At 52.0% G+C, this 24,369-nt stretch overlaps 1 protein-coding gene across 4 annotated transcripts in view; it reads right to left on the reverse strand.

Annotated features, from left to right (window-relative positions):
* EPHB2 (EPH receptor B2) overlaps positions 1–6,604 on the reverse strand; it is a 183,650-nt gene extending 177,046 nt beyond the window's left edge. For 2 of the 4 annotated variants that reach the window (XM_032391648.1, XM_032391655.1), the window contains exon 1: positions 6,516–6,585. In XM_032391648.1, the coding sequence (XP_032247539.1) occupies positions 6,516–6,576 (61 nt within the window). In that variant the 5' untranslated portion in view covers positions 6,577–6,585. Of the gene's footprint in view, positions 1–6,515 lie in introns of all 4 variants that reach the window. The other 2 variants (XM_032391665.1, XM_032391675.1) reach the window with 2 other exon arrangements.
* Between the last annotated feature and the right edge of the window lie 17,765 nt (positions 6,605–24,369).

The following is a 24,369-nucleotide window of genomic DNA, read 5'->3' on the forward strand; positions in this document are numbered from 1 at the left end:
TCTTGTAGCCCTCAGGCTATGCTGTTTATGGAACAAGAGAAAAAGTGATCAGGGCTAAGCTAAAGGGCTGTGGGATTTCAGAGAAAGGGGCAAGTACTCTGGCAAGGAGTGAAGATGCTGACATTTCATATCAATGACAATCAGTGAATATCGGGGCCGGCCCCGGGTCAGGTTGCACTGCTGGTCATTGTATATAGCAGCTCATTTAATCCTCGCCACGAGCCGCTGAGAAGCAGATGCGTTTACATCTCCTGTTTCTAGATGAGGAAGCTAAGGCTCAGCACACCACTTGTTCAAGGCCACAGAGCAGGCGAGGGCTCCTCCCTGAGGACACCCCCACCCCCAGGGGGCAGCAGCAGGGCGGCCGATGGTTCCAGGAAGCTCACCTAGCATGGCCCAGGCTAAGGTGGCCTGGGCAAGCTCCCCAGGTGACACAGGGGTGCCAAAGAGACAGGTGTCCCTTCTCCCACCCTCCAGAAGGCAGCTGCCTTAAGAGGCCCTAACGGGCTTTCAAGCAGCCTTATCAGACTGAACCGATCCCAATCAGGAAGCTTCCAGGTGCTGTCACATCAACGGCCCGCCCCACCCCTGGGAGCTGTGCAAACATTCTTCCCTGCCCTCCCCCAGCCCAGCCTCTCTGTTCACCAGCAGGCAGGCAGCCCGAGCAGGTGGCGCTAACTCTGATTGATTTCACTTCATTTCAGTCTTTTCCAGTTTCCCGCTGTGGCTTCTCTTCCTTTTTCCCAGGAGTCCTGTGGTTTACCTTAGGCCTCTGGGGGACAAATCTGCCTGCCCAGTGGAAAAGACCAGGGGAATGTGTTAAAGATATAGACTCCCAGGCCTTGTTCCTGATCTACCAAATCTCCAGCTAAGTCAGGCAAGCGGGCCAGGCCCACCTCTGCCAGGAGGCCGTCCTGATCTTACCCCTCCACCCAGGGAGGAAGCACAGCTCCCCTGCTTTGCCCGGTGCAGGCCTCCTGTCACCAGCCAGCTCCATCCACACCTTCCTGCAGCCTAAACTCATAGGTGAGCCCTGGGTGGTAGAGTTGCCCAGCTGCCACCCTGGGCTTTGCTGAGGGCCTAGCACAGCGGCAGAGAGAACCTCACCCCACCCCTACTCTGAAGCTGATGCAAAACCTTGATGAAGTTGGTGAGGGGGAGGCAAACGCACCAGGAAGGACAACCTCGTGGGAGGGACTGGGGCCACAACAGAGCAGAAGGGCTGGCAGGGGTGGGAGCGAACCTGGGATTCCAGAGTTAGGGGAAGCAAGCCCCCCCGCTGCGTGCCCTGGTGTAGGCTGGTGTTTTCACCTTTAGCGAGCAACTTCTGAAAAGGACCCTCTTCCTAGGAAAATCTGCATTAACATCCAGTATTCAATTATAATCTCGGGGTGATCACAGACCCCCAGAACTAAGGAGGCCTGTGGACCCCTGTTGAGAGTCCCTCTGGTGTGAGAACCCAAGCATTTGCCCCCAACAAGGCCCTGGAGGAGGAGACAGAGATGGAGCTCTGGGCCCACCCACACTTGTGGGGTTGCCATCCCAAGACTGGGGGACGCTGGGAGCCTGAGCAATGGGTTGAGAGAGACATTGAGGGTTGATTTGTTGCCTGGACAATCCACATGCCAAAAAGGGGGCCATATTAGGACACGGCCATCACGGGCTACGCCTACACTCCAGAGGAAGGGACCTCAAAAGGGCTGAGAAGAGCATCTAATGTCCACGGCCATGTGCCTGAGTGTCTGACACTTTCTGTGGGTGTCCACAGAAACCCCTGGGGTAAGAAGTCCAGGGAATCTGAGTTCCTTGCCCAGGACACAGCATGCTAGGATTTAAACCCAGGTCCAACTGCCTTAGAACGTGGTGTTTCTTCTCTACCCCACACTGTGAAGTTGGTTGGCCCTGTTTCACCACCCAAGCCAGAAAGCCTTCCCCCTACCCCGCACCTGACACGGAGTGCTCATGGATGGATGGGAGAATGAATGAATAAGTCAACTTGCTTCTGAATTCTACAGCATTTGGGTTTTAAATCTAAGCCCAGATTTCCCGGCTAAGACGGATACATGAAAGCAGCCTCCTTTAAAAATGAAAAGCAGAAGAAACAAACATAAAAGGAAAACCAATTCCAAATTAATCCCACTGAAGGTCGACGGGTCTTAGATAGGTAATGCCCAAGAGGTGGGCCCAGGAGAGAGCCGGGAGGGGGGTGGGAGAGACAGGGGGAGGGCGGGCTCCCTCTAGCCTCACCAGGAGGGGACGGCGTGTCTAGCACAGAGCTGCTGCTCACCCATTTGAATCCTCAGCCCTGGCTGAGCTGTGTCCTGTATCCCCATTCCAGCCAGGCCCTCGGCTTCTCCCTCCAGGAAGACTTCCTTCATCTCCCTGGCCAGGTGGACTCTCCCCTTCATCCCCGTGTCATTCCTCTGATACTTATCACATAACACAGTGTGATATATTCGTTCATGCGCTCACTTGACATACATTCATTCAGTGTTCCTTAGCTGAGTGTGTCATTCAGTTCCTGGGGACCCATGGGACTGGGCACCGTTCTAGGCACTGGGCATGCCACAGCAAACATGGCTGATAAAAGCCTCCTCCCTCCCAGAGTTTATAGTCTACTGGGCAAGATGGATACAAAACAAGGAAAGGAACAAAGCTCTGATACGGTTTTGGGTGGCCATGGGTGTTATGAAGCAAAACAAAGCAGGTAGGTTAGAAAGTGGCCGAACTAAGTTTGTTTTAGATGAGGTAATCAGGGAAGGCCTCTGGGGAGGTGGCATTTGAATTGAGCTCTTTTTACCACAACTGTGGACATAAAAATAAGCCAGGTGAGCTCCCTCCGGGAGCTCACAGTCTAGCAGGGAACAGCCAAGCTGGCTTTTTCTCAAGTGTGCGGGGCCAGATTTGGCTCATCTGAACATCCCACACACCGGACGGCAGAGATCTTTCCAAACACAAATCTGGCCAGGTCCCTCAATGGCTCAAGAATCTTCAATGGCTCCCCATTGCCCTCAGCATCAAGTCCAAATTCCTCAGCCTTCCGTCCTAGCCTTTCAGGACTTGCCCTGCCCTCCACCTTCAGGCTCTTCCCCGCCTTGCTGCCCTCAACACCCATCCTCCTCAGATGCACCCAAGCGAGTCCCCAGTCCACGCCTCCACGTCCCTACACATGCTGCTTCTCTTTCCAGGTAAAATTCTCCTCATCCTCTAAGTCCCAAAGGCAACCTCCTTAACTTTTGAGAACACAGTTCTTTATTGTGACAGGTGGCTGAGGAAGTTTCATTACAGGGAGAATGAAACAGGGAGAGAATGAGGCAAAGAATAAAGCCATAACAGAGGAAATAGCCCTCTTCCATCCTAAACCTACTCTGCCGCCCCAGGTGGCGCACAGCTTCCTTCTGGCAACACTCTGGGACACACTTATCACACTATATAGTGCCAACTGTTTTCCCTATCAGCTTGTCCCCTATCTCCCTGCTGGCCCCAGGGTCCAGCACCACACTGGCCAGAGAGGAGGCTCCATAAATATTTGGAGACCAAATGAGCAAATGCACGGAGACTGATTTTCTCTAGACTTCAACCTTTGGATTCCATCTAGTGGCTGGTCTGTCACCGGCCTCTTCTCCTGTTGGATGTGTCCCCAGGGCATTTCCATTCCTCTCTAAGCCCCCACTCCAGATGCTCCAGACTGTGTTTCCCTGGGGGAGGAGTGTCTCATGGTTTGGGGGAGATGCTGAGCTCACCATATTAACCCTGGAGCCCCCCTCCCTCAGTACACATATACCTTCTCTCCCCTCTCTCGTTCCAAAGACTGGGGGTTTCCTAGGGTCTTCATGCTCGGGACAGCCTTGCTACCTCAGGGTATGAGGAGCAGGAGGGGAAGGGAGTGCCAGCCGTGGGATTCAAGGGACTGGGAGCTGCAGGGGCAGCCCTCCCAACACCCCAAGCTTCAGACCTGTCTCCACAGACTGCGCTGTTCCCAGCTGAACCCCATCTCTTCTGGGATGTGCCATGAGCAGCCCTACCCATCCTCATCTTCCACCCCCCAAAGGCCACACATTGTTCCTCAAGGTGGGCTTTTCTCGTACGCTACGTGGTCTGAATCTCACAAACAGAGGCAGGATGGGCGCTATGATGATGCCTTCATCTGATGAGGAAGAAACAGGCTCACAGAGAGGAAGTGGATGCATATCATGGAACCCCAAGAGATCTCCTAGACCATTTTACGCACAGGGAAACTGAGGCCCTTATAAGGGAGGAAGCTGGCCTAGGGTCCTGTAGTAAATTAGAAGCAGGACCCTTGACCTCCACCTCACACCACATCCGCATCCATTTGGCCAGCTCCTTGTTAACCCAAAACAGACTAGATTCTTTCGTGTCTTGGGGGTGGGGGGCAAAGAAAGAGCCCGAAGCAAGGTTTGGAGTGCCCCCCCCCAGCAGCCATCTCCTCCTGTGATGTCAGCAGCTGATCAGCCCTGTGTCCAGGGTCCACAGTCCAGCCAGGCCACAGCCCACCAGATCCCGACTATCCCCAGCCAGGGCCACGGCCGGACAGGCATGGGCCTTCCATCTACCCCATGGTAATTAAAAACACACCCAGGCCTCTTCCAATGTGAGAGGGGCCAATTTTCTTCCCCTCCAGCACTGCTGACTGCAACCTAAATAGCAATATTTATGCCAAGCTCCCCATAATACTGTAAACATCCCAATGTATAGCGGGCCAACACATGAGTCATTTCCCCAAAGCCATAGTTAATAAGTGGTACCTCAGCCATATTCCAGGGAGCTCCCGCCAGCAGCCAGGCCCCAGGGCTGCCCTCTGCACCCAGGACCCGTGGCACCCTCGGTGCCCCAGTGGCCCCACTCTGGGAAACCACAGGCAACCGCCAAATCCTCCAGGAACCAGAGGACAGCTGCCTGAGTTCGAGAAACTGACTGCCATCTAGGGACACCCCTCCGCCCCCAAACTGCGGTCACTAAAGCGCTCATTTACTGAGAGAAGAACTAAAGTTACAGCATGGGGTCCCCCATCATGCCGTTTGCAGAGGCCACAGTCCTGCGCCTGGTCTGATCAGGTTTTTGTTCTGTTTTTGTTGTTGTTGTTGTTTTGAGTTGCAAAAGGGGAAGGGGCTTCCCACCATCCCAAAGCGGCTTGAGATGAGGGAATGTATGCTTCACCCCTCAGCCCGTGGTGGCAAAATCCTAGAAGGGCTCACCCTGTTTAGGGGCAAGAAAAGCCGGCAATTCAACAGAGCCTGGGCTTCAGAGACCTCAGCCCTGGGTTCTATTTTTATCACCCAAAGGCCATGGGTGAGCCACTGACTTTTCTGAGCCTCAGTTTCCCTTTCTATTAAAAGGGAGGAACAATCATACGCACCTGGCTTCTGTGGACGACTTATTTTGGGGGGACTCCAACAAAATTGTGGGTGGGAAAGCACTTTGCCAAGCTTAAAGTACCTTGTCAACTGTGCAGCACGTTGTAAACCACAGCGAGCTGCATATAGTGCGAAGTACTTCATAAACTGTAAAGCGGGTTGGAAACTGTAAAGTGCAGGACACATGAGAACCATTATTCATATTCCTTTCTTGCCCTACAAGCTTGGCCATTTCTGGTGGACACACCCAGACCCCACTAACTTTCCCTCCAGAGCAAGCGGCCCTGGGAGACCTGGCAGCCCCCCTGACCCCTTGGGGGTCGGGTGGTACCAACACACGAAGCCATGGGGAGAGGGACCAGCGACCCTGGCCAAGGCCAACACATGGCAAGAGCATCTGGTCTGGCCCTGGCGGCAGCTGGAGAGTTCCCGGGGCTCCAGCGGCCACGCTGAGCTCTGCCGCCAGCGGGGCGGTGGCCGGCAGGGGTGCCCGGAGACCCCGCGCCGCGGAGAGATGCCCACGGACCCATCCCCCCCACCCCCGTAGTCCTCCCGGGGAGGGGACCCCATTGTACGCCGCGGGCGATGGGCAGGCACCGGCGCGGGGGGGCTGGCGCGTTCACTTCCACTCTGCCCGTCTCCCCCCGCTCTTCGGGGCGCCGGCCGCATCCCGGGGGCGCAGACCGCGGGCCCCCACCCCGGCCAGCCGCGGTGCCTCCCTCCCTCTGCTCCCTGCCAAACTTTCCAGCCCCGACTGCGCGCCGGGCCCCCGGGCCGGCGCCTCTCCACCCCGTGCCGAGCCAGGCCAGGCCCGCACGGAGGGGGTGCCCGGGCCAGGGACGGCGAGCGCGCGTGGGCAGCCCCCGGCCCTGGGCGGCGCTCGCCGGGCTGGCTACAAAGCCTCGGCAAGATGGTCCCTTCGCCTCCTCCTGGCACAGTCAATCAGCGCCCGCCGCTCCCCGGGCGCCCGCGGGGCCCGCGCCTCCCGGCGCGGCCGGACACACCTCCCCGCGGCCACCTGCGCCCGGCGCCCGCCCCCGGGCAAACTTTGCGGGCCGCGGGGCGGAGGTGGGCGCCGGCGGCCGCCCGTGCCCGGCCGCTCCCCGCCCCCATCGCCCGGCCGCCCGCCCGCCCGCTCACCTTCCACCGCGGCGAGCAGCGGCAGCAGCAGCAGCGCGGCCCCCAGCCTCCGCAGGGCCATGGCTGCGCTTCCCGGGGCCTCGGGCCGCGGCGCCGCGGGGCCCGGGCGGCAGCGCGCGCCCCGGGCTCGGGGGGCCGGGGGGGAGCGGCGAGGCGCGGCGCACACACAGCCGCCGCCACCGCGCAGCCAGCAGAATGAGCCATCCAGCCCGGGCAGAACGGGGACCCGGGCTCCGCCAGCGCTGGGCACAGCCCACCTGAGCCGCGGGCGCGGGGGGAGCCCGGCCCGGCCGCCGCCCCCCGCGCGCGCCCGGGACCCCAACTGGCCGCGCGCGCCCCCGCGCCGCGGCCCCCCCCGCGTCCGCGGGGCCACCCCGGGGGCGGCGCGGGCTCTGGTGCGCGGAGACCTCGCGCGTCGGGGCGACGGAGACCCCGAGCTCCCCCCGCGCAGCAGTGGTCTCTCCCGGCGCTGTGGCTCCTCCAGATAAAGCAGCGATTTCAGCCCAAATGTTTCTGAATTTTTATTGAATGCTGCAAAGCCGGAGAGCGTCTGGCGCGGCTGACAGGGGCAGGGAGAGGGGACCCGGGGGGAGGGCGGGGAAGGGGCTGCCCAAAGCGAGGGCTGGCCCTACCTGTCAGGGCCGGGAGTGCCACCCCCTTGCCTCAGCCCTGCCACCGGGGTCCCTGCGCCTCCGAAAGGGACCGAACTGCAATGAATGAAAAAAAAAAAAAAAAAAAGAAAGAGAGAGAGAGAAGGGAGGGGGGGTGGAGATGGGAACAAAACAGGCGGCTTTCCCAGGCGCTGGAGCTGGGCTGGGGCCTCCGCCTGGGAGAGTGGGCCTTGGCGCTAACACGAGGGCCTTGGGGGGCCGGGGGGGTGTCAATCCGGCAGGGGTGGGCCGGGCCTGGCAGACAGACCCCAGGCCTACCCTCCCTGCCTTGTTCTGAGCGAGTCTGCGAGCCCCTCCCTGCAGACCCTTCTATCTGTACATTAGGTCTCTTTCTCTGTTCATCTTCTTTCTAATGCAGTTTGGGGGTGAAAGAGGCGGATGGGGGGTATCGGCGGAAAGCTCCTTCCCCCCCGTGGAATGGACCTCTCTGTGCAGCCATGGTTTTGTGCATGGCTGTCCCTTTAGGGAGGACACAACCCCTTTTCCATCCCTGTGGGCCCAACCCTGCTCTGACAGCCTTCATCACCATCATCATTAACAGGCTTTGCGGAGGCCGGATGGTCGGCAGGCTGCAGGGGGCCTGCGGGAATCACGCAGGCAGGGCCCCTGGCCTTTTCAAGCCCCCTCTTGAAAAACAAGACTTAACCAAGAGCTTCCTGCTCTGTGGAGTGGGTGTAAGAGCCCAGTAGAGGTACAGATGGTTTAAATTCATTCTACACCACCCAGACCTCTCCTGTCCCTTTGTCCCACAAACTCTCAAAATGTCCCCGCAATCCCCTCCAGACCCCATCCTACAGTCCTTACCAAGAAAAGGGCACCACAGACTCTGAGATCCCATCTAAGGTTTGGAAAATTGGGTCATCTTTGGAAGCTTCAGGAGTCCAATCCTAGAAGGTCACCAGGAGGAAGTGGGCCCTGACTGCTGGGGGAGACTGCTTGGGAAGGAGCCAGAGGAAGAAGAAATTGGGGGGGGGAGGTATATCCCTCTCCCAAGCCTGTTGGTTCCTCCTTGACCAGGGTCAGGATCCGCTGGGGTAGGGCTGATCTTTATTTTCAGTTTTTGCTTGTCAGACTTTGCAGAGGACCCAGGGTTTGAGAGACCCTGAGCTTGGCTCATCCTGGGGCAAGACTCCCTCTCCTGGGCAGAGCCGCCCCAAGCTATTGCACACACTGGAGCCATCATCCAGGTGCCCCATCCCTTCTCAATTCAACAAATGTTTCTTCAGCACCTGTTACTATGTGCTCGGTGGACCCAGCTCTTCTGCTCGGTTTCTGTCCCTCACCACCTACCCACCCTATCTGTACCTCCCTCTTTGACCCAAAATAGGAACAGCAGTGGCATTAATCACGGATCTGGTACCAGGTACTAGGCGAAGCTTTGTTTATACCTTGTTCCCTGAACCTTTCAACCCTGTGAGGTAGGTGCTGACCTTTTCAGATAAGGAAACTGAGGACCAGATAACTCGTCCAAGGCCATGCAGCAAGTCAGAGCTAGGGTTCAACGCCAGGCTTGTCTGACCCCAGCTCTGGCCCCTCTCAGGCCTTTCATGGATGCTTCGAACTCAGGGAGTCATTTATCAACTTCCTATATCCCCTCTACACTGATAAGGAAACTGAGGCCTGAAGAGGGAAGTGACTTACTCAACATTATATAATTAAATACAGATGAGTCCAGGAGCTTTAACTGGCTAAAAAGAAAAATAATGATAATAATAAAATAAAGCCCCCTTCGCTCCCATCTTTTTCTCCCTAAACAATATCTTATTCCCCATTTGGGATCCTACAGGGTGGCAGGGTTCTGCCGTCTGGCCGGGCCTCTCCTCACTGGTCTCTGGCAATTGCCCTCAGTGGCGCCTTTGTCCCCGCTGTGCACTCCACCAGGGTGCCCCCTCCACTCTGCCGGCTTGGATTTGCGCCCCCCCCCCCCCCCACCAAGAGCTTTAATTGAGCTTGGCCTCACTCCCTCTCTGAGCCTTTGCACTTTTCTGTTTCCTGAAAGATGGTCAGCCCCCTGCAGAACCTTTGCTGGGCTCTCGGCTTGTTGGTTTCTGATTTGCATCTTATCTCCACAACCCCTGCAGACTGGGAGCCGCCTGCAGGCAGTCCCCGGACTCAGAGCAATACACTCGCAGGGCAAGAGGCCCCAGAGAGCACCTGACCCAATCCCCTCAGCAGCGAGGAAGAGGCAGCTTAACTTCATTTGTCTAATGACAACAGCTACTCACATTTGCAATCACGCTTTAACAGTTTACAAAGCAGTGTTCACACCCATCAGCTCGACTGATGCTAATTCAACCAGCCTATCCTGCCAGCCAGCCTGGCAGCAGTGGAAACTCCATTTTTCAGAAGGGGAAACTGGGGCCCAGAGAGGGAAAAAAAAAAGTCCTTACCCAAGGACACACAGCGGATTTGGGGGCGGGGGTACAGCTGCAACTAGCCTTCAGTCACCTGATTTGTCCAGATCTCTCAATCAGATTTGATTAATAAACATCAATGGGGCACTTCCTACATGCTAGACATGGGGGAGGCAGGCCAGCTGTGAAAAGGCCTTGCTCTTCTAGAACCTTCCTTCTGCCACATAAGACCTATATAGGGACAAGATAATTAAGGTACTGATACATGCCAGGTAGACACTAAAACAGGGTGATGGGGCCTTGAGTGACTGAGGGGAGGCGGCTACTCTAGCCAGGGGAATCAGAGAAGTCCTCTCTGAAGACTGAAACATAAACATGACAGCTAAAACCTGGATGATGAGGGGTCCACCATGTAAAAGCGTGGAAAAAAGAGTTCCAGGGAGGAACTGCAAATGCAAAGGCCCTTAGGTGAGAATATCCTGAGCACCTTCTAGGAATAGTAGCTGAAGCACAGCAAGCAACCGGAGTGGGGAGCAGATTAGGTCAGGGAGAAAGAACATGGATTGTATTTTAAGCACAATGGGGAGGCATCGAGGATTATAAGGGGAGCATCGTTGTGTGACCTTAGGCAGTGCACTTACCCTCTCTGGGCCCCACTTGCCACGAACGCAGAATGAGGGCATTGGCTGAGGTGGTTTTGAGGCCACTTTCTGCTCTGACTCCCCGTTGTTGTGGATTCAGTGGAGACAGCAAGAGCTGTGTCCTCATCTCCCCCACACCAGTGGACGACAGTGAGTCCTGGGCCCCCTCAGCTCTCCCTGAGGCCTTCTTCCTGAGGGCTTTCTGAAAAGGAAATGTGTTATGCTGAGTGACAGACATAGAGGTCACCTCCCAGTGAATTAGGTCTCCGACTCCCATCCTAATGCCCCTTCTCTGCCCACATGCAGGACCCATGGGGGACACGGCCAGTGGTGGGTCAGACCACAGCTGGAGCCAGCGTGAGACCAGGGGGAGTTCAAGTGCTAGTTCTGTGTTCAAGTTCTAGTTTTGTCACTCATTTGCTGTGAGACCTTGGACAGGGCCCTTCCCCTCTCTGGACCTGAGCTGGCACAGGCAGATCTCTCCTCACAGATCCTTCCTCATGAAACTCATAGACTGGCACTGTCCAATAGGATGCAATACAAGCCCCAGACACGATTTTTTAATTTTCTAGTAACCACATGAAAAAAAGAAAAAGAAACAGGTGAAGTTTGTTTTAATATATTTATCTAACCCAGTATGTCCAAAATACTACCTTTTCAACATGCAATTAATGAACGATTTTACACTTTTTTTCATACTAGGTCTTTGAGATCTGGTGTGTATTTTATATTTTAGCATCTCTCAATTTGCACCAGCCACATCTCAAGTGCTCTGCTCTTAGCTACACGCGGCTAGTGGCTAGTGGTTACCATATTGAATAGCATAGATTTAGACACTGACGTCAATAATTACCCTATGGAGCAAAAAGTGCTCTTTAATACAGACTGCGCAAACGCTCGAGGGGCACGGGGGAGGAAGTCACCCCCTCCCTCCAGAGAAGGAAGGTTTCCTGGAGGAGGTGACAATTGAAAGACAAAAAAATCTTACTGACAACCAATATCTTTCCTCTCTCCTTTAAGAAAACGTTTTCTACCTCATGGTAAAAGTGGAACATACCCACTGGTAAAGAAATAAAGAAGATATAAAAAAGTTCAGAAGGAAAACAAAACCACCCATAACGTCCCCAGCCTGAGAGCCATTGCTAATGTTTTGATCCATTTCCTTTCAGGCATTTTTCTAGACACAAGTATTTTGCATATAACTGTAGTCTTACCGAATGCACAGTGCTGGGTCCTATTTTTTTTCTCACCTAGCACTGTGGGGCGAGCATTTCCCTGGGTTGTTAAAAACTCTCAGGCTTCCCTATTGCTATCAGCTGTGTACTATTCCAGGGATGGGATGGCCATAAAGCTGGCAACACTTTGTGCCTTGCAGGTACCTTCACCTAAAGGTACCTGCAAACCCAGCTCCGCTTTGGATGCCCCTCTGAGCATAGGGCCTGCAGGGATTGCGGCGAGGAGCAACCAGGAGAGGAGGGTCCCCTGAAAGTTTCGCTGTGCCTCACTCCGCACTACGTGCGGGCCCTGGGTCTTTGTGACTTGGAGCTGAAGGCTGGGCTGGGCTGGGCTGAGGCTCTGAGCAGCCAGACTCCCCACTGCCACCTGGCGGCCTCTGGAGTTAATGCACCCTCCGGAAGCGCCCACAGAAGGTAGAGGCCCAGGCCAGGAGGTGCTGGGCTCCGGGGGTTTCCACTTTTGACCCCTGGGTCTCCATCAGACTTTGTGATCAGCCTTCTGCAGTGGAGGTCATCTGTGTGTCTACTCTGGAGAAGAGCTTCCCTCCTGCTCTCATTCTGAAGGGCCATAGGTTTGCGAGAGGGACAGCCTGGGTTCGAACCCAGCTCCACCTTTTATGAGCCCTGTGACCTTGGGCTAGCCCCTCCACTTTTCTGTGCCTCAGTTTCCTCATCTGTAACAGAAGCTAATAATAGTGTCTTTCTCCTAGAATTGCGAAATGAGACATTACATGAAATGCTCACCATGGAGCCTGGTCCTCAGAAGGTGCTCAGTGTTTTAAATTATTTGACATCACAGGGAAACTAAATGCAAAGTTTAGGGGATGGATCTTATTTAGCCTCATCCTCTTTCTCTAGGTCTCTGCTCACGACCCTCCAGCTCCTGGAAGTTTTTCCTGAAACTCTAAATCTTCAATTGAGCCACTTTCTTGCTCAAAAGTCCTCAATGGCTCCCCGTTGCTCCTTGAAATAAATACAGACTCTGTAGCTTGATATTCAAGGTCCCTCAGAAATAGGACCCAGCCCACCTTCCCAGTCTTGCCTCCCACTGTTCACTTCTAGGTCCCCTCTGGTCCAGCCAAAGTGTCCTCAGTGCCCCAGGGGCACCCTCCGTTTTCCCACATCCAGGCTCTTCTCACACCCAGCTTCACCCCGGACCACATGCTCACCATCCTGTCTTCAGAATATTACTCAGCTTCCAAAGGCCTGATCACATACCACCTCCTCACAAGGAACCCTTCCATAGATCAACTCCCCCTCTCTCAGGGTCCTCAGCATCCTGATGGCACACACTGTAATTTCCTTCATCTTGTGTTCTTGCTGCCTCACGGAGTGGCAAGAGTCTGGCCTTTGGAGTTAAGGAAGGTACGTGTTCAAATACTGTGTGATCTGAACCTCTTTGAGCCTCAGTTTCTTTCTTTGCAAAATGGGCCCTAATCCTTACATGTTTGTTATGAGTACAGAATGAGAGGGCATAATGCAAAATGCCTGCCCCGAGCAGGTACCTGTAGGATGTTACTTTCCTTTTCCCATTAATTCGTGCTCTCTCTAGACAGGAAGCCCCTTTGGGGCAGACTGCGTTCTGTTTACCTCTGAACCCCAGAGGGCCTGGCATCTGGGGACACTGTAATTGATTGCTCTAGTGAGTTGCAACTTCTCTCCCAGCAGCAGAAAGAACCTGCTTGGCATTGGAAACAGGTGGTAAAATCCTCCTCAGTATCCATGAGCCATGGGAGTTACTACTTAGAGCCAAAGTCACGTCCCCCTGGGAGCAGTTCGTAGCCCAGGGTCCTGGTAGGGGACGGTGGGTAAGGATTCTGGTGGGCAGCGTGTCTCCACAGCCTGTTCCCACCCTTCATCTGCTTTGATCCTCACAACAATCTCATGAACAGGGCAGCCTTCCCTACTTTATGGTGGAGGAAACAGCAGCTGGGGGAGGAAGTGACTTAGCTAAGGTTACTCAACACACTCCTGAATGCTGGGCCAAGAGCCAGGTTTCCTGACCCCCCCAATGAAGGCCCTTTTGAAGCCCTTTTAAAAAGGCATCAGATTAAATGTTAGGAGACCCGTGTTCAAATCCTGATGCCGCTGTTTACTTTCTGCGTGGCTTTGGGTGGCTGTGTCAATTCCTGAACCTCGGTGTCCTTTCGGCGGGGCCCCCATTGGGAGATGAAAGGCGCAGGAGACGGGAACCGCCTCTGTAAACTGTGGGATGCTGGATCCAGGTAAAAGGTTGTTGAGGGGTGCCCATCTAGCCCGATAGAGGATGCTTTGATCTTTGCGCCACTCGGGAGTACACAGGGTTTTTATGGCCACTCACCTGGCCAGCCGTTTCCTGATTCACCTACCGCTTGGGGTCTGAAAGAGCTGTTTGGGTGGATGCCTGGTAACAGAGGTGCACCAGGTGGGGTTGCTGGGTGGGAAAGCTGGGCGCTGGGTGTGGAGGCGCTGAAGACCAGGAGGGCTGCCCTCCTCCAGGCACACTCAGTAAAGACCCAGGCTGGGCTGGGCACTGGGGTTGTGGGAGCACAAAGAAGGCTCAGGCAGTCTTTAAGGACCATTGCTCATGAACAGAAAAATCACAGAATCAGGTGTAGCTCAGCTCTCTGGAAAGGTTCCGGGGTAAGAGTGGAGCCCCAGCAGGGCAAAGATTCTAGCTGGTTCACATTGAAACAGGACCAGGCACGGGGAGATGTTCTAGAATTATATACCAGCCAGGAGAGTGGATGGATGGATGGATGGATGGGTGGATGGGTGGATGGAGAGGAGGGAGGATGATGACAAACAGGTATGCTTCCAGACAGTGATGACATAGGAGTTGTGATCATTCTCTGGATCATGAGAAATGGAGTCAGGACACATCTGGCAATCAAAAACCAGGAAGCTCTACTCTGTGATCAGGACTTAATAGAACCCAGCAAAAGGAGGCCTGAACATGACTTGTGATCATTCAGAGTTGAGGGCATCTCTAACCACTGAGATTATGAGAGTAATAATGATAGTTGTCATGGGCTATGCTGAGCATTTCACCAATGTGATCTCATTTACCCCTCAAAAAAATTCTCCCAGGGTGCTTACCTGAGGCTTCTGGGCCCTTCCTTCTCTCTGCAGACTGTTCCCCCCTGCACGCACCCTGACTGCCTGACTCTGCTTCTTGGGAGAGTCTGGGGTTGGCCCAGCCAACACTTCTATGCCACATGGACAGAGGAGAACATGCCACCTCACGGGCTCCTGACCAGTCCAAAGACCTGCTGCCCTTCGGTCTTGTGCTGTCCAGGGTCTCAGGTGGGTCGGAGCAGTGTCAGGACTAGAACTCAGATCTCCTGGGAGCAGGCATCAGGGGTCCAGGACAGGTTCTGAGAAGAGGAAAAGAGAAGGGGCTTTGAGGCAGTGGGCCCAAACTTCTCAGCCTTCCCAGACTTCCCTCGGTCAAGATGTGCCTCAATACAAGTGATGATGAGGATAGAACCGGAGAATTTCTAAATTTGGAAGAGCCTGGCATCAGCTTCTCCACCCCTCTCATTTTAGAAATGAAGGAACCGAGTCTCAGAGAGGGAAAGTGATTAATTCAAGGTCACACAGCAAGTTAGTGGTAAGATGTTCCCTGGGTTATGGAGTGGAATTAGCAAATGGCTTCAGACTTCCAACTATGGGGCTGGGACAAGGAGCTCAAGGGGAGTCCAAGGAGACCAGGCAGGTGGCTCTCATCTTTCTGGGACCATTGCGGAGGCTGAGTGAATGAAGTTCAGCGCCGTAACTGCCTGAGATAGCTTTGGAGAGCAGCCAGCTTGTCAATTCTACCTATTAACTAATAGTCTATTATTTTCCTCTGGGATTAATTTTTAAATGCAAACGGTATGTTTTATCACACATCTGAACACTTGACATCCACCGATCGCTGATCTTTGAGCGGGGGCCAGGCCTTCCTTCCTCCAGTGGTTCCAGGGTCCCAAGCAGCCCCAGGGGAACACAGGAATGGAGGGCCACGCGGCTGCACGTTCAAACCTCTGGTGCCTGAATCTGGATTCTGCACCATACCCATGACATATCTGGGAGGGGTGAGCAGTCGGGATAGCCTTAGGGGACAATGCTTGAAAATCAGGAGCCAGTCTTCTCCCTGCCCCGGACATTTTCCTCCACATAATTAATATCACAAAGAGAAGCTGAGTCTGCATTGGATTGTGGGGATTATGCAAATGAGGCCATAGAAAGGGAGATTTCCGAGCTCCTGATTGCTCTGCTTGCAGGAAAGGCCTGTCCAGGAAGCACCCAACACGGCCACAGCTGGGACAAGGACCATGGGGAGGCAGTTGGAGGGACCCTGACTTAATAGGGCCCAGCCAAGGGCCAGAAATTCTAGAGGGAATCTGGAGGCAGGTTTTCCTGGCAGAGAGGAGCTTGGACGGAGGCAGAGGAGAAAGGGTGAAGCCCTTGGAGTCAGCATCGGGTCTGAATCCCTGCTCTGCTACCTGTTGGCTGTGTGGCCCCGGCCGAGCCACCTCACTCCTGGAAGCCTTGTGTCACGTCATCTGCGCCACCCTCCCAGGGTTGAGGTGAGCACCAAATGAGATGACATCCATTAAATGGTGCTTCTCCTCTGTCGCCTGCTTCATGTGGAAAGAACATAACCATGAGTCACATAATATAATAATGGTAGTAGTATAAACAATATAATAACCTAACATCAAACTGTATGTAGACACATACACACATGTCATATAGCAGTGAACGCTTGAAGAGTACCTACAGGAGCTGGAGACTGTTCTGAGTTCCTTACGTACATCAGCTCATTTGGTCATAGCAGCCCTTTGAGGTAAGTACTAATGCACCCATTTTATGGATAAGGAAACTGAGGCAAGTTAAGAGACTTGCTAAAAGTCACACAGCTGGTGAGTTGCCGAGCTGGGATGGCTAGCTGATTCCTGAGTGTGAGCCCTGCAATCACGTTTCTCTCACCCTCCTCAGCTAAGGGAGGAGACCTGGGGTCTGGGCCTGGCTTTCCCTCAGAGTGTGGGGCCTAGGTGTCGTAATCTGGCATCCCCGGGAATGTGTGCGTAAGGAGGGACACATTTGTTATGTTCTCACCTCTGAGCAGAGCCTGGGTGGTTAGGGGCCCTCATTGCCAGCTGTTTATTTTTTTATTTTTTGTTTATTTATTTGACACAGAGAGAAAGACAGTGGCAGGCAGCGGGAGAGGGAGAAGCAGGCTCCCTGCTGAGCAGAGAGCCCGATGCGGGGCTCCATCCCAGGATCCTGGGATCATGACCTGAGCCGAAGGCAGACGCTTAACCGACTGAGCCCCCCAGGTACCCCTCATTACTGGCTGTATCGATGCCACAGAAGGGCCCTAACATTCATCAGGTTTGACCTGCCCATTTTACAGTCGGGAAACTGAGGCCCAGGGAGAGAGAATAACCCATCCAAGGTAGAAGCTGGAGTTACGAGCAGGTCTCCTCCCTGCCCCCACTCACACAGGTGAACAGATTTCTGAGCCACTAACTGCCTCACGGGCTGAGAATGTTTGCTGAGCTTGAGTCACGAGCTCCGAGCGAGACCCTGGGGTGGGGACAGGCACGAAAGCTGAACAGCCTTCACACTTGTCTGACCACAGAGAGAGGCCCAGACAGAGAGGGGAGCTCTGGGTCAGGTGCCGGGGCAGGGGGTAGGCTGTGTGTGTGGTGGGGCGGGGGGGGGGCAGAGGTGAACAGAGCCTGGGTCCTGCCCTCCAGGAACGCACAGCCTGGTGGGATAGTCAGACCCGTGACTGTCACACTCGCCACCGCCACGGTAGCATTTATCCAAAGCTTACCCTGTGGTGTGCATTGTGCTATAGGCTTTATGCTCATCCTCCTCATTAGTCTTCACCCCAATCACTGGCTGGTATAATCGTAATATATAAACCAATGATATAATAATAGTAGCACATATGGAATATAATGGTACAGCCCTATAGAATCATATCACATCTAGAAATCATAGCCATTTTATAGATAGAGGCTTTGAGACTCAGAGAGACTGAATCACTTGCCCAAGGCCACACAGCACTGCAGCAGGTGAAGGAGGGGGTCCTCACGCCCGCTTCTGCGGGTCCCCAGGGCCTGTGTTCTCCTACTATTCTGTCCAACGTGGTGGCCACAGGCCACACATGATACTGAGCAACTGAAATGTGGCTAGTACCAATTGAGATATGCCATAATGTAAATAGACACTGAATCTCAAAGACTTAGTAAGGAAAAAAAAAGAATGTAAGCTATCTCATTAATAGTTTTTTAAAAAATATTGGTGACATGTTGAAATAATATTCAAGATATATTAGGTTAAATAAAATGTTATTAGAATTGGTTTTACCTGTTTGACTTTTTTTTTCTTTTAAATGTGGCTACCAGAAGATTTAAAATTACCCACGTGGCGTGCACTTTAATCCTTCTGGACGGTGATAATAGGGCTTTCTGCAATGATACAAGGGACCATTCTGCATGGTCCACTATGGTATTACTAAGTCACAGATGGCCATCGAGAGCTTGGAATAGGACGATTGTGACTGAGAAAGTGAATTTTTAATTTTATTTCATTTAATTAATTTATCTTTCAATTTCAGTAGCCGCCTGTGGCTAGGAGCTGCCTACACACGGCGGAGCTCCAGACCATTATGCTTTTCTGCCCCGTGAAGACAAATAAGCACCCCCGTGCATTAGAGGATTCCTGGTAGATGTGTCTATACTGGGTCTGGGGGCTCAGTGGGTATTGCTGTCTCCGTGTAGCTGTGGAAATGGAGGCTCAGGGAGGTTTAGAGATTGCCCGGGGTCACACAGCTCAGGGGTGGTAGTCAGGACAGCCTCACTCCAAGCCCCAGGCTTGTCCTCAAGGTTTGTCCCCTCCTTTGCTGGGGAGACTGTCTCCAAGGACACTGGCCTGGAACCCCCCACCCTCCCCCCAGCCCCAGAGCCCGCCCCAGAGCCCGCCCAACCTCCCGTCACCCTGCCGGAAATGCTCAGATGGGATCACCTGCATCTGTCTGCTCTCAGGTACTGCTGACACCTGCCACAGGTCTCCTCGTCGCTTCCCCGCCTCAGCCCTCAGCACTTCACGCTCCATGGCAGCTTCTCCGCGCCGGCCACACCCTGTCTCGTCCCAATCCTCCAGCACGCTAGCCAGACCCTTTCCATCCTGTGCCATCCTCTTCTCCTGGAAGATTCGCCGCCTTGCTCATGACCCGCTGGATTTCCATGGCTTCTCAAACATCCCCCTCTACTTGAGGATGCAGACCCTGAACTCCTGTCTCATGGGGAAGCACTAACTGAACACCAGGCTGACGGTGGCCCGGATTCCAAGCCCAGCTCTGCCACCAAAGTCTGGGTGACTCTAGGCAAATCATGTCTCTCTGAGCCTCAGTTTCCTCATCTGTAAAATGGAAATAATGACCCCAAAGGGTTCTTCTGAACATGCAGTGTAGTAAGGGATGCAAAGAACCCTGTTAATTATCAAATGAAACACAAATAGGACAAAGGATTATGGCCCTCGCGGTGAACACTCACACGGCCTCCACCAAGCATTTTCATGCTGTCGTGGTTTGAAAATATGTCCCCAGATTCTTAGGTCCTCTTCCCTTCGGGAGGTGGAGGCTAATTCCCTCCCCTGGAGGATGGTCTGGACTTAGTGACCTGCTTCTAATAGCACAAAGCAGGAGGGATGCTGTGTGACTCCGGAGACTAGGTCATAAGGAGGCATTTGACTTTCTCCTCTTGTTTGGATCATTCTAGGGTAAGTCAGCTGCCATGTCTGAGGACACTCAGGTACATATCCGGGGGCCCAGGTAGAGAGGAGCTGAGGGTCCCGCCATCGGCTGCATGAGGGAGGCATCTGGCGAGTGGACCCTCTACCTGCAGCCAGACCCTCATGTGACTGCAGCCCTGCTGACGTTCTGACCATGACCTGGTGAGACCCTGAGCCAGAACCACGCATTGAAGCCACTCCTGAAGTTCTGACCCACAGAAACCGCCATATAATAACTGGTTGTTGTGTTAGGCCAAGAAGTTTGGGGGATAATCTGTTACACAGTAATAATGAAAACACACATAGAATCACATTTAACTTTTGTAACATAATGATGTAGGTGATATTATCCCCATTTTACAGATGAGAACACTGAAGCTCAGAGAGGAGAAGATGCTTGCCTAAGGCCACTCAGTAAGGATGTGGTGGACTCGAGACCTCAGCCCTGGCCCATTTGAATTAAGAGCTGTTATGAGTGGAACCGTGTGCCATACACCTCCTAGAGGGGCTCCCATGATTGAATACAGGCCTTCCTGGGCTCCATTATAAGCTGGCGGAGTCCCAAGAACAGGGGCTGTAAACTACACATCTTGGCCTCATCCCCATGCCTGGCAACCAGTAGGTGCTCATTAAATGCGTGTTTGAATGAGAGACAAGACATTTGGATCACGTGTGGCCCTGGACAGTTCCCTTGGCTGAACTCATCCAGACGTCCAGGGGTCTGAGGAAAGATACAAATGGAGTTCCTCATACCATATATCTGAACATTTAAAATGTAAAAAGCAGGGATGCCTGGGTGACTCAGTCAGTTAAGCATCTGCCTTCAGCTCAGGTCATGATCCCAGAGTCCTGGGATCGAGTCCTGCATCAGGCTCCTTGCTCAGCGGGGAACCTGCTTCTCCCTCTGCTGCCGCTCCCCCTGCTTGGGCTCTCTCTCTCTCATTCTGGCAAATAAATAAATAAAATATTTTAAGAAATAAACGACATTTAAAAAGCAAACCAATCAACAGTAAATGAGTTATGACAAATATACCTTTGTCATAACAAAATATAAAATATGTATAATTTATGGTTTCTATATGACTGAAAGTCAGCAAAATATCAAAGATTATTGGATCGAATTATTACCACACGTCTGGGCTATCTCTTGAGGGGCTGATGATATTTGAATGAGTGATAAAATTTCATAAAACCCCCCCATGACTCATAAATTATATATCTACTCTATCAATTTTATTTTTCTTGCCTTTATTTCAGCAAAATCCGTAATTGTGTTGTTATAATCAAGATTTTTCACATAATTTCTGTTCTGCTGATAGTAATGTGAAATTAGACAACCTTTCTCAAGTCATTGTATTTCTTAGATGGTTTTTAATTAATTTCAGTTTGGGAAACACTTGCTCTGTTGAGAAGGTAGCAACAAATTGTCGATAATATTTTTAAAGCAATATTTAGATTAGGAAATGAGCCATGAATTTTACATGGCAAGCTTGAATGTTATAGTGGGGTTGCATAAGTTATGATTATTATGGAAAATATTACAAACAGTTGAAGTTCTTCATATAAATCCCATCATGTGTATCTCGATTTTTACTATCAAGGCAATATCTAGACCCAACAGTCATGGAAGCAACCGGCATCATGCTTTAAGCTTGTTACATCTGGACCTCCATATATACAAATGTAAGAGTATTATGAATTATTTAATATTGTGATATCTTGAAATGTTCTTCAGCTGTGCAACTCTTGTGGATACCAGGCCCTTTTTGGAGTAACCTCGGGAACCATAAGCTGGAACATGAAGAGAAGCAAGGAAATGCATGCTTGGTCCCACTGAGCACTGACGGCATTTGTACCGATAGGAAGGACTTCACAAGTGAATTATTTTGTCTTTTCTCTTACCTAAGAGCAAAGGCTTTCCTCACCCTGCTGAAAGCCTCCCCCTGCGCTCCAAGGCAGCGTCCCCCTGCAATGTCGGCCGCCCCACAGCCCACAAGCGTTGGTGGCATCTGGATGCAGCCGTCCTTTGTGTCGAGGACACGGAGCGAGAGATGAGCAGAAAGCGTTTTCCTCGCCTCCCTGGGGCCTGAGCCGCGTCAGTCACGAGAGCGGATGTTGATGGTGAGGGGCTGTGCTGGGGCCAAGTGACCGGGGCTCCACGTGTTCCTTAATCAATTGTTTGCGTCTGTGACATGGGGGTCTCCATGTCCCTCCTGTGTGGTCTGGTAGGGCTGTGGCTGGTGCGGGGGCTGGCAGAAACCCAGAGGGTTTCCAAACTTTCATAGCGAGAGGGCTCATGTTCGCCATTCTAGTAATTCCTCTTTTTATAATTATTTTATGAAATGTTCTAAGACAAATAAGTTTCTCTCATTTCTGGCCTAATTTTAGTGCCATTGCTTTATGAAGCATCGACTGTCATTGCAGAAGAGCATTTTACATATTGGCATCTGTATCGTTGCGAGTTATAAAACTTTTTTTTTAATTGTGGTAGAAAACACATAATATAAAATTGACCATCTTAACCATTTTTAAGTTTAGTCGTTTAGTATATTCATGGGCTTGTGAGACGGATCCTGAGAATGGTTTCGTCTTTCCAAATGGAAGATCTATACCCTTTCAACAACTCCCCCCACTCCCCAGCACCCCGACCCCAGCCTCTGGTAACCACCATTCTGCTGTTTCTATGAATGTGACCACTTTAGATACCTAGTTTCTAGTAGTTCATTTTTATTGTCTTTTATAAAACTATCAGTAGTCTACAACAGATCGGAAATTTGCAAAACAACACAGTCCTCCCCAATGGTAGTTTGAGAAGCACCGCTCACAAAGGGCAGAGCCTAGGACAGAGTCCTTCTTGCCCAGGTGGGTCTAAAGGCATTTCAGATTGACTTTGCTGGACCTCAGTTTCCCGAGTGTAAAAAGGGGTGACAGAGTAGTAGTGCTCTGAAGGGCTCTGAAGCCACATCACCCCAGGATGCTCCAGTGATTGGAATTCCCCCAGTCAGGACTGGCTGACTGGCCGGGCAGCCACCCTCCGTCCCCTCCCGGTGGGCTCTGCTCCAAGTCCCATTTCACGCACTGAGGACTCTTTTGTCTCCACTGACACCTGGTTTCCTGCCTCTGCAGTCACATAAGGGCCTTCTCATGGATGACACATAAGGGCAACTTCCACTGCTCATGTCCTGGCCAAAGGTTCACAGCACTCCCCCCACCAAATCCACATTCCTCTTCAGTTGACTATCACTCCTGTTTGCCATGATTCACACGAGGGTTAATGAGGGTGCAGCCAAGGAGGGGGGCCACCCCATGCTAGAATTTCAGAGCTGAAAGGGACTTGATTCTATTTTTTCTCTTATTTCACAAGTAATACACAATCATTGCAAAACAACGCCCAAAGATGGTAAAGGCGGTATGCTTATATTCTTCTTTAAGATCTTATTTATTTATTGGAGAGAGAGAGAGCAGAGCGAGAGAGCACAAGCAAGGGGAGCAACAGAGGGAGAAGGAGAAGAAGACTCCCCACTGAGCAGGGAGCCCCACGCTGGGCTTGATCCCAAGACCCTGAGATCATGACCCGAGCCGAAGGCAGACGAGTTAACCTACTGAGCCACACAAGCGCCCCTATAAACGTATACATTTAAAAGCCACCCATACTCCCAGCATCCATTGATAATAACCTTTAACATTTCAGTGAATATTTTGCCCATTTTTTCAAACTTACATTTTAAAACAACAACATTAACAGGAATGTGTTACCTATGTTGTTTATAATCTGCTTTTTCCATTCAACATTTTTTCTGCATCTGAATGTATATTGCTGCCTCATCAGTGTGAGTGGCTGCCGAGTATTCCCTTGTGTGTATGTTTGGCAGTTGACAGGACCAATGTCCTTTGATTGAACACCTATTCTCTCTCTCTCTCTTTCTCTCTGTCTCTCTTACCTGCTTCCTCACTGTTATAAACAATAAGCAACATTCCTGAAGTCAATTTTTTCATCTTTTCCTCAGAATGAAATTCCAGAAGTGGAGTCTCTAGGCCAAAGGATATGCATACTGTATTTAAAAGACTTTGGCGGGGCGCCTGGGTGGTGCAGTCGGTTAAGCATCTGACTCTTGGTTTTGGCTCAGGTCGTGATCTCAGGGTGGTGAGATTGAGCCAAGTGTCGGGCTCTGCACTGAGTGCAGAGTCTGCTTGAGTTTCTCTTTCCATCTCCCTCTGCACCCCATCCACCCCAATTCTCTTTCTCTCTTTCTAAGATAAATAAAATGAATACATCTTTAAAAGACTTCGGCTATAGGGTCTGACAGTATTGATGAATGTCGCCTTCAAGAGTATCAAGAGTGCCAATTTCAGCTCATGCCTGCCAGCACTGGGTATTATCACTTTTTGTTTCATTGTTGTTTTAATTTGTATTTCTTTGTAGGATGTTGGACATGTTATTATGCTTATTGGTCAATTACACTGAAAAATATTTTGGAGCTTATCTATCCAGCCCTTTATTTTGACAGCTATGAAAACAGGCACAGAGGTGAGGAGCTTCTTCCCCAAGCAAGGTAGGGATAGCCCAGAATGGAAACCAGATTTTCCAATGCTTGGTAAAGGAGGTTTTCCCATGATCCTGCGGTCCCTTGAGTTGACAGAGGGAGATGCAGTGTTATGAGTCAAGAATGGAAAAGGCTCCGCCTGTGTTCCATGTCACTCTGCGGCATGAAATGAGTAACTCCTCCTGTCTGTGCCTCAGTTTCTCACCTGTAAAATGAGGAGGCTGAATGAGTCAGTTGTGCAGCTCTTTTTTGCCTCTAAGATTAGGCTATCCTACCATCTCCAAGTTCCTTCCCATTGCTAATAGTTATAATGAAAATCTTACACGTGCATAGCCCCTTCCGGTTTACAAAACATTTCTGTGAAGTAGAGAGGAACAGTTGTGTCATTAACTCCATCTCACCAATAAGCCAACGGAGGTTCAGAGAAGCTCACATGGCTTGACCTGTAAGAACCACCACAACTTGGGGGCAAATCCCCTAGCCATCCTCTGAAACACATTCTAACAAGATAGTTGCCTCGAAACTTCCATTTAGAAAATCTGGATCCACCAATGTCTATCCCCCTGGCACCTGTTCATTCAACTACAAAATCCATGGAGCACCCACTGAGTGCCAGGCTCTGTGTCAGGGGAGGGC

Source organism: Phoca vitulina, unplaced genomic scaffold (assembly GCF_004348235.1).
Source record: "Phoca vitulina isolate PV1807 unplaced genomic scaffold, GSC_HSeal_1.0 scaffold2, whole genome shotgun sequence".
NCBI classification, from domain to species: domain Eukaryota; kingdom Metazoa; phylum Chordata; class Mammalia; order Carnivora; family Phocidae; genus Phoca; species Phoca vitulina.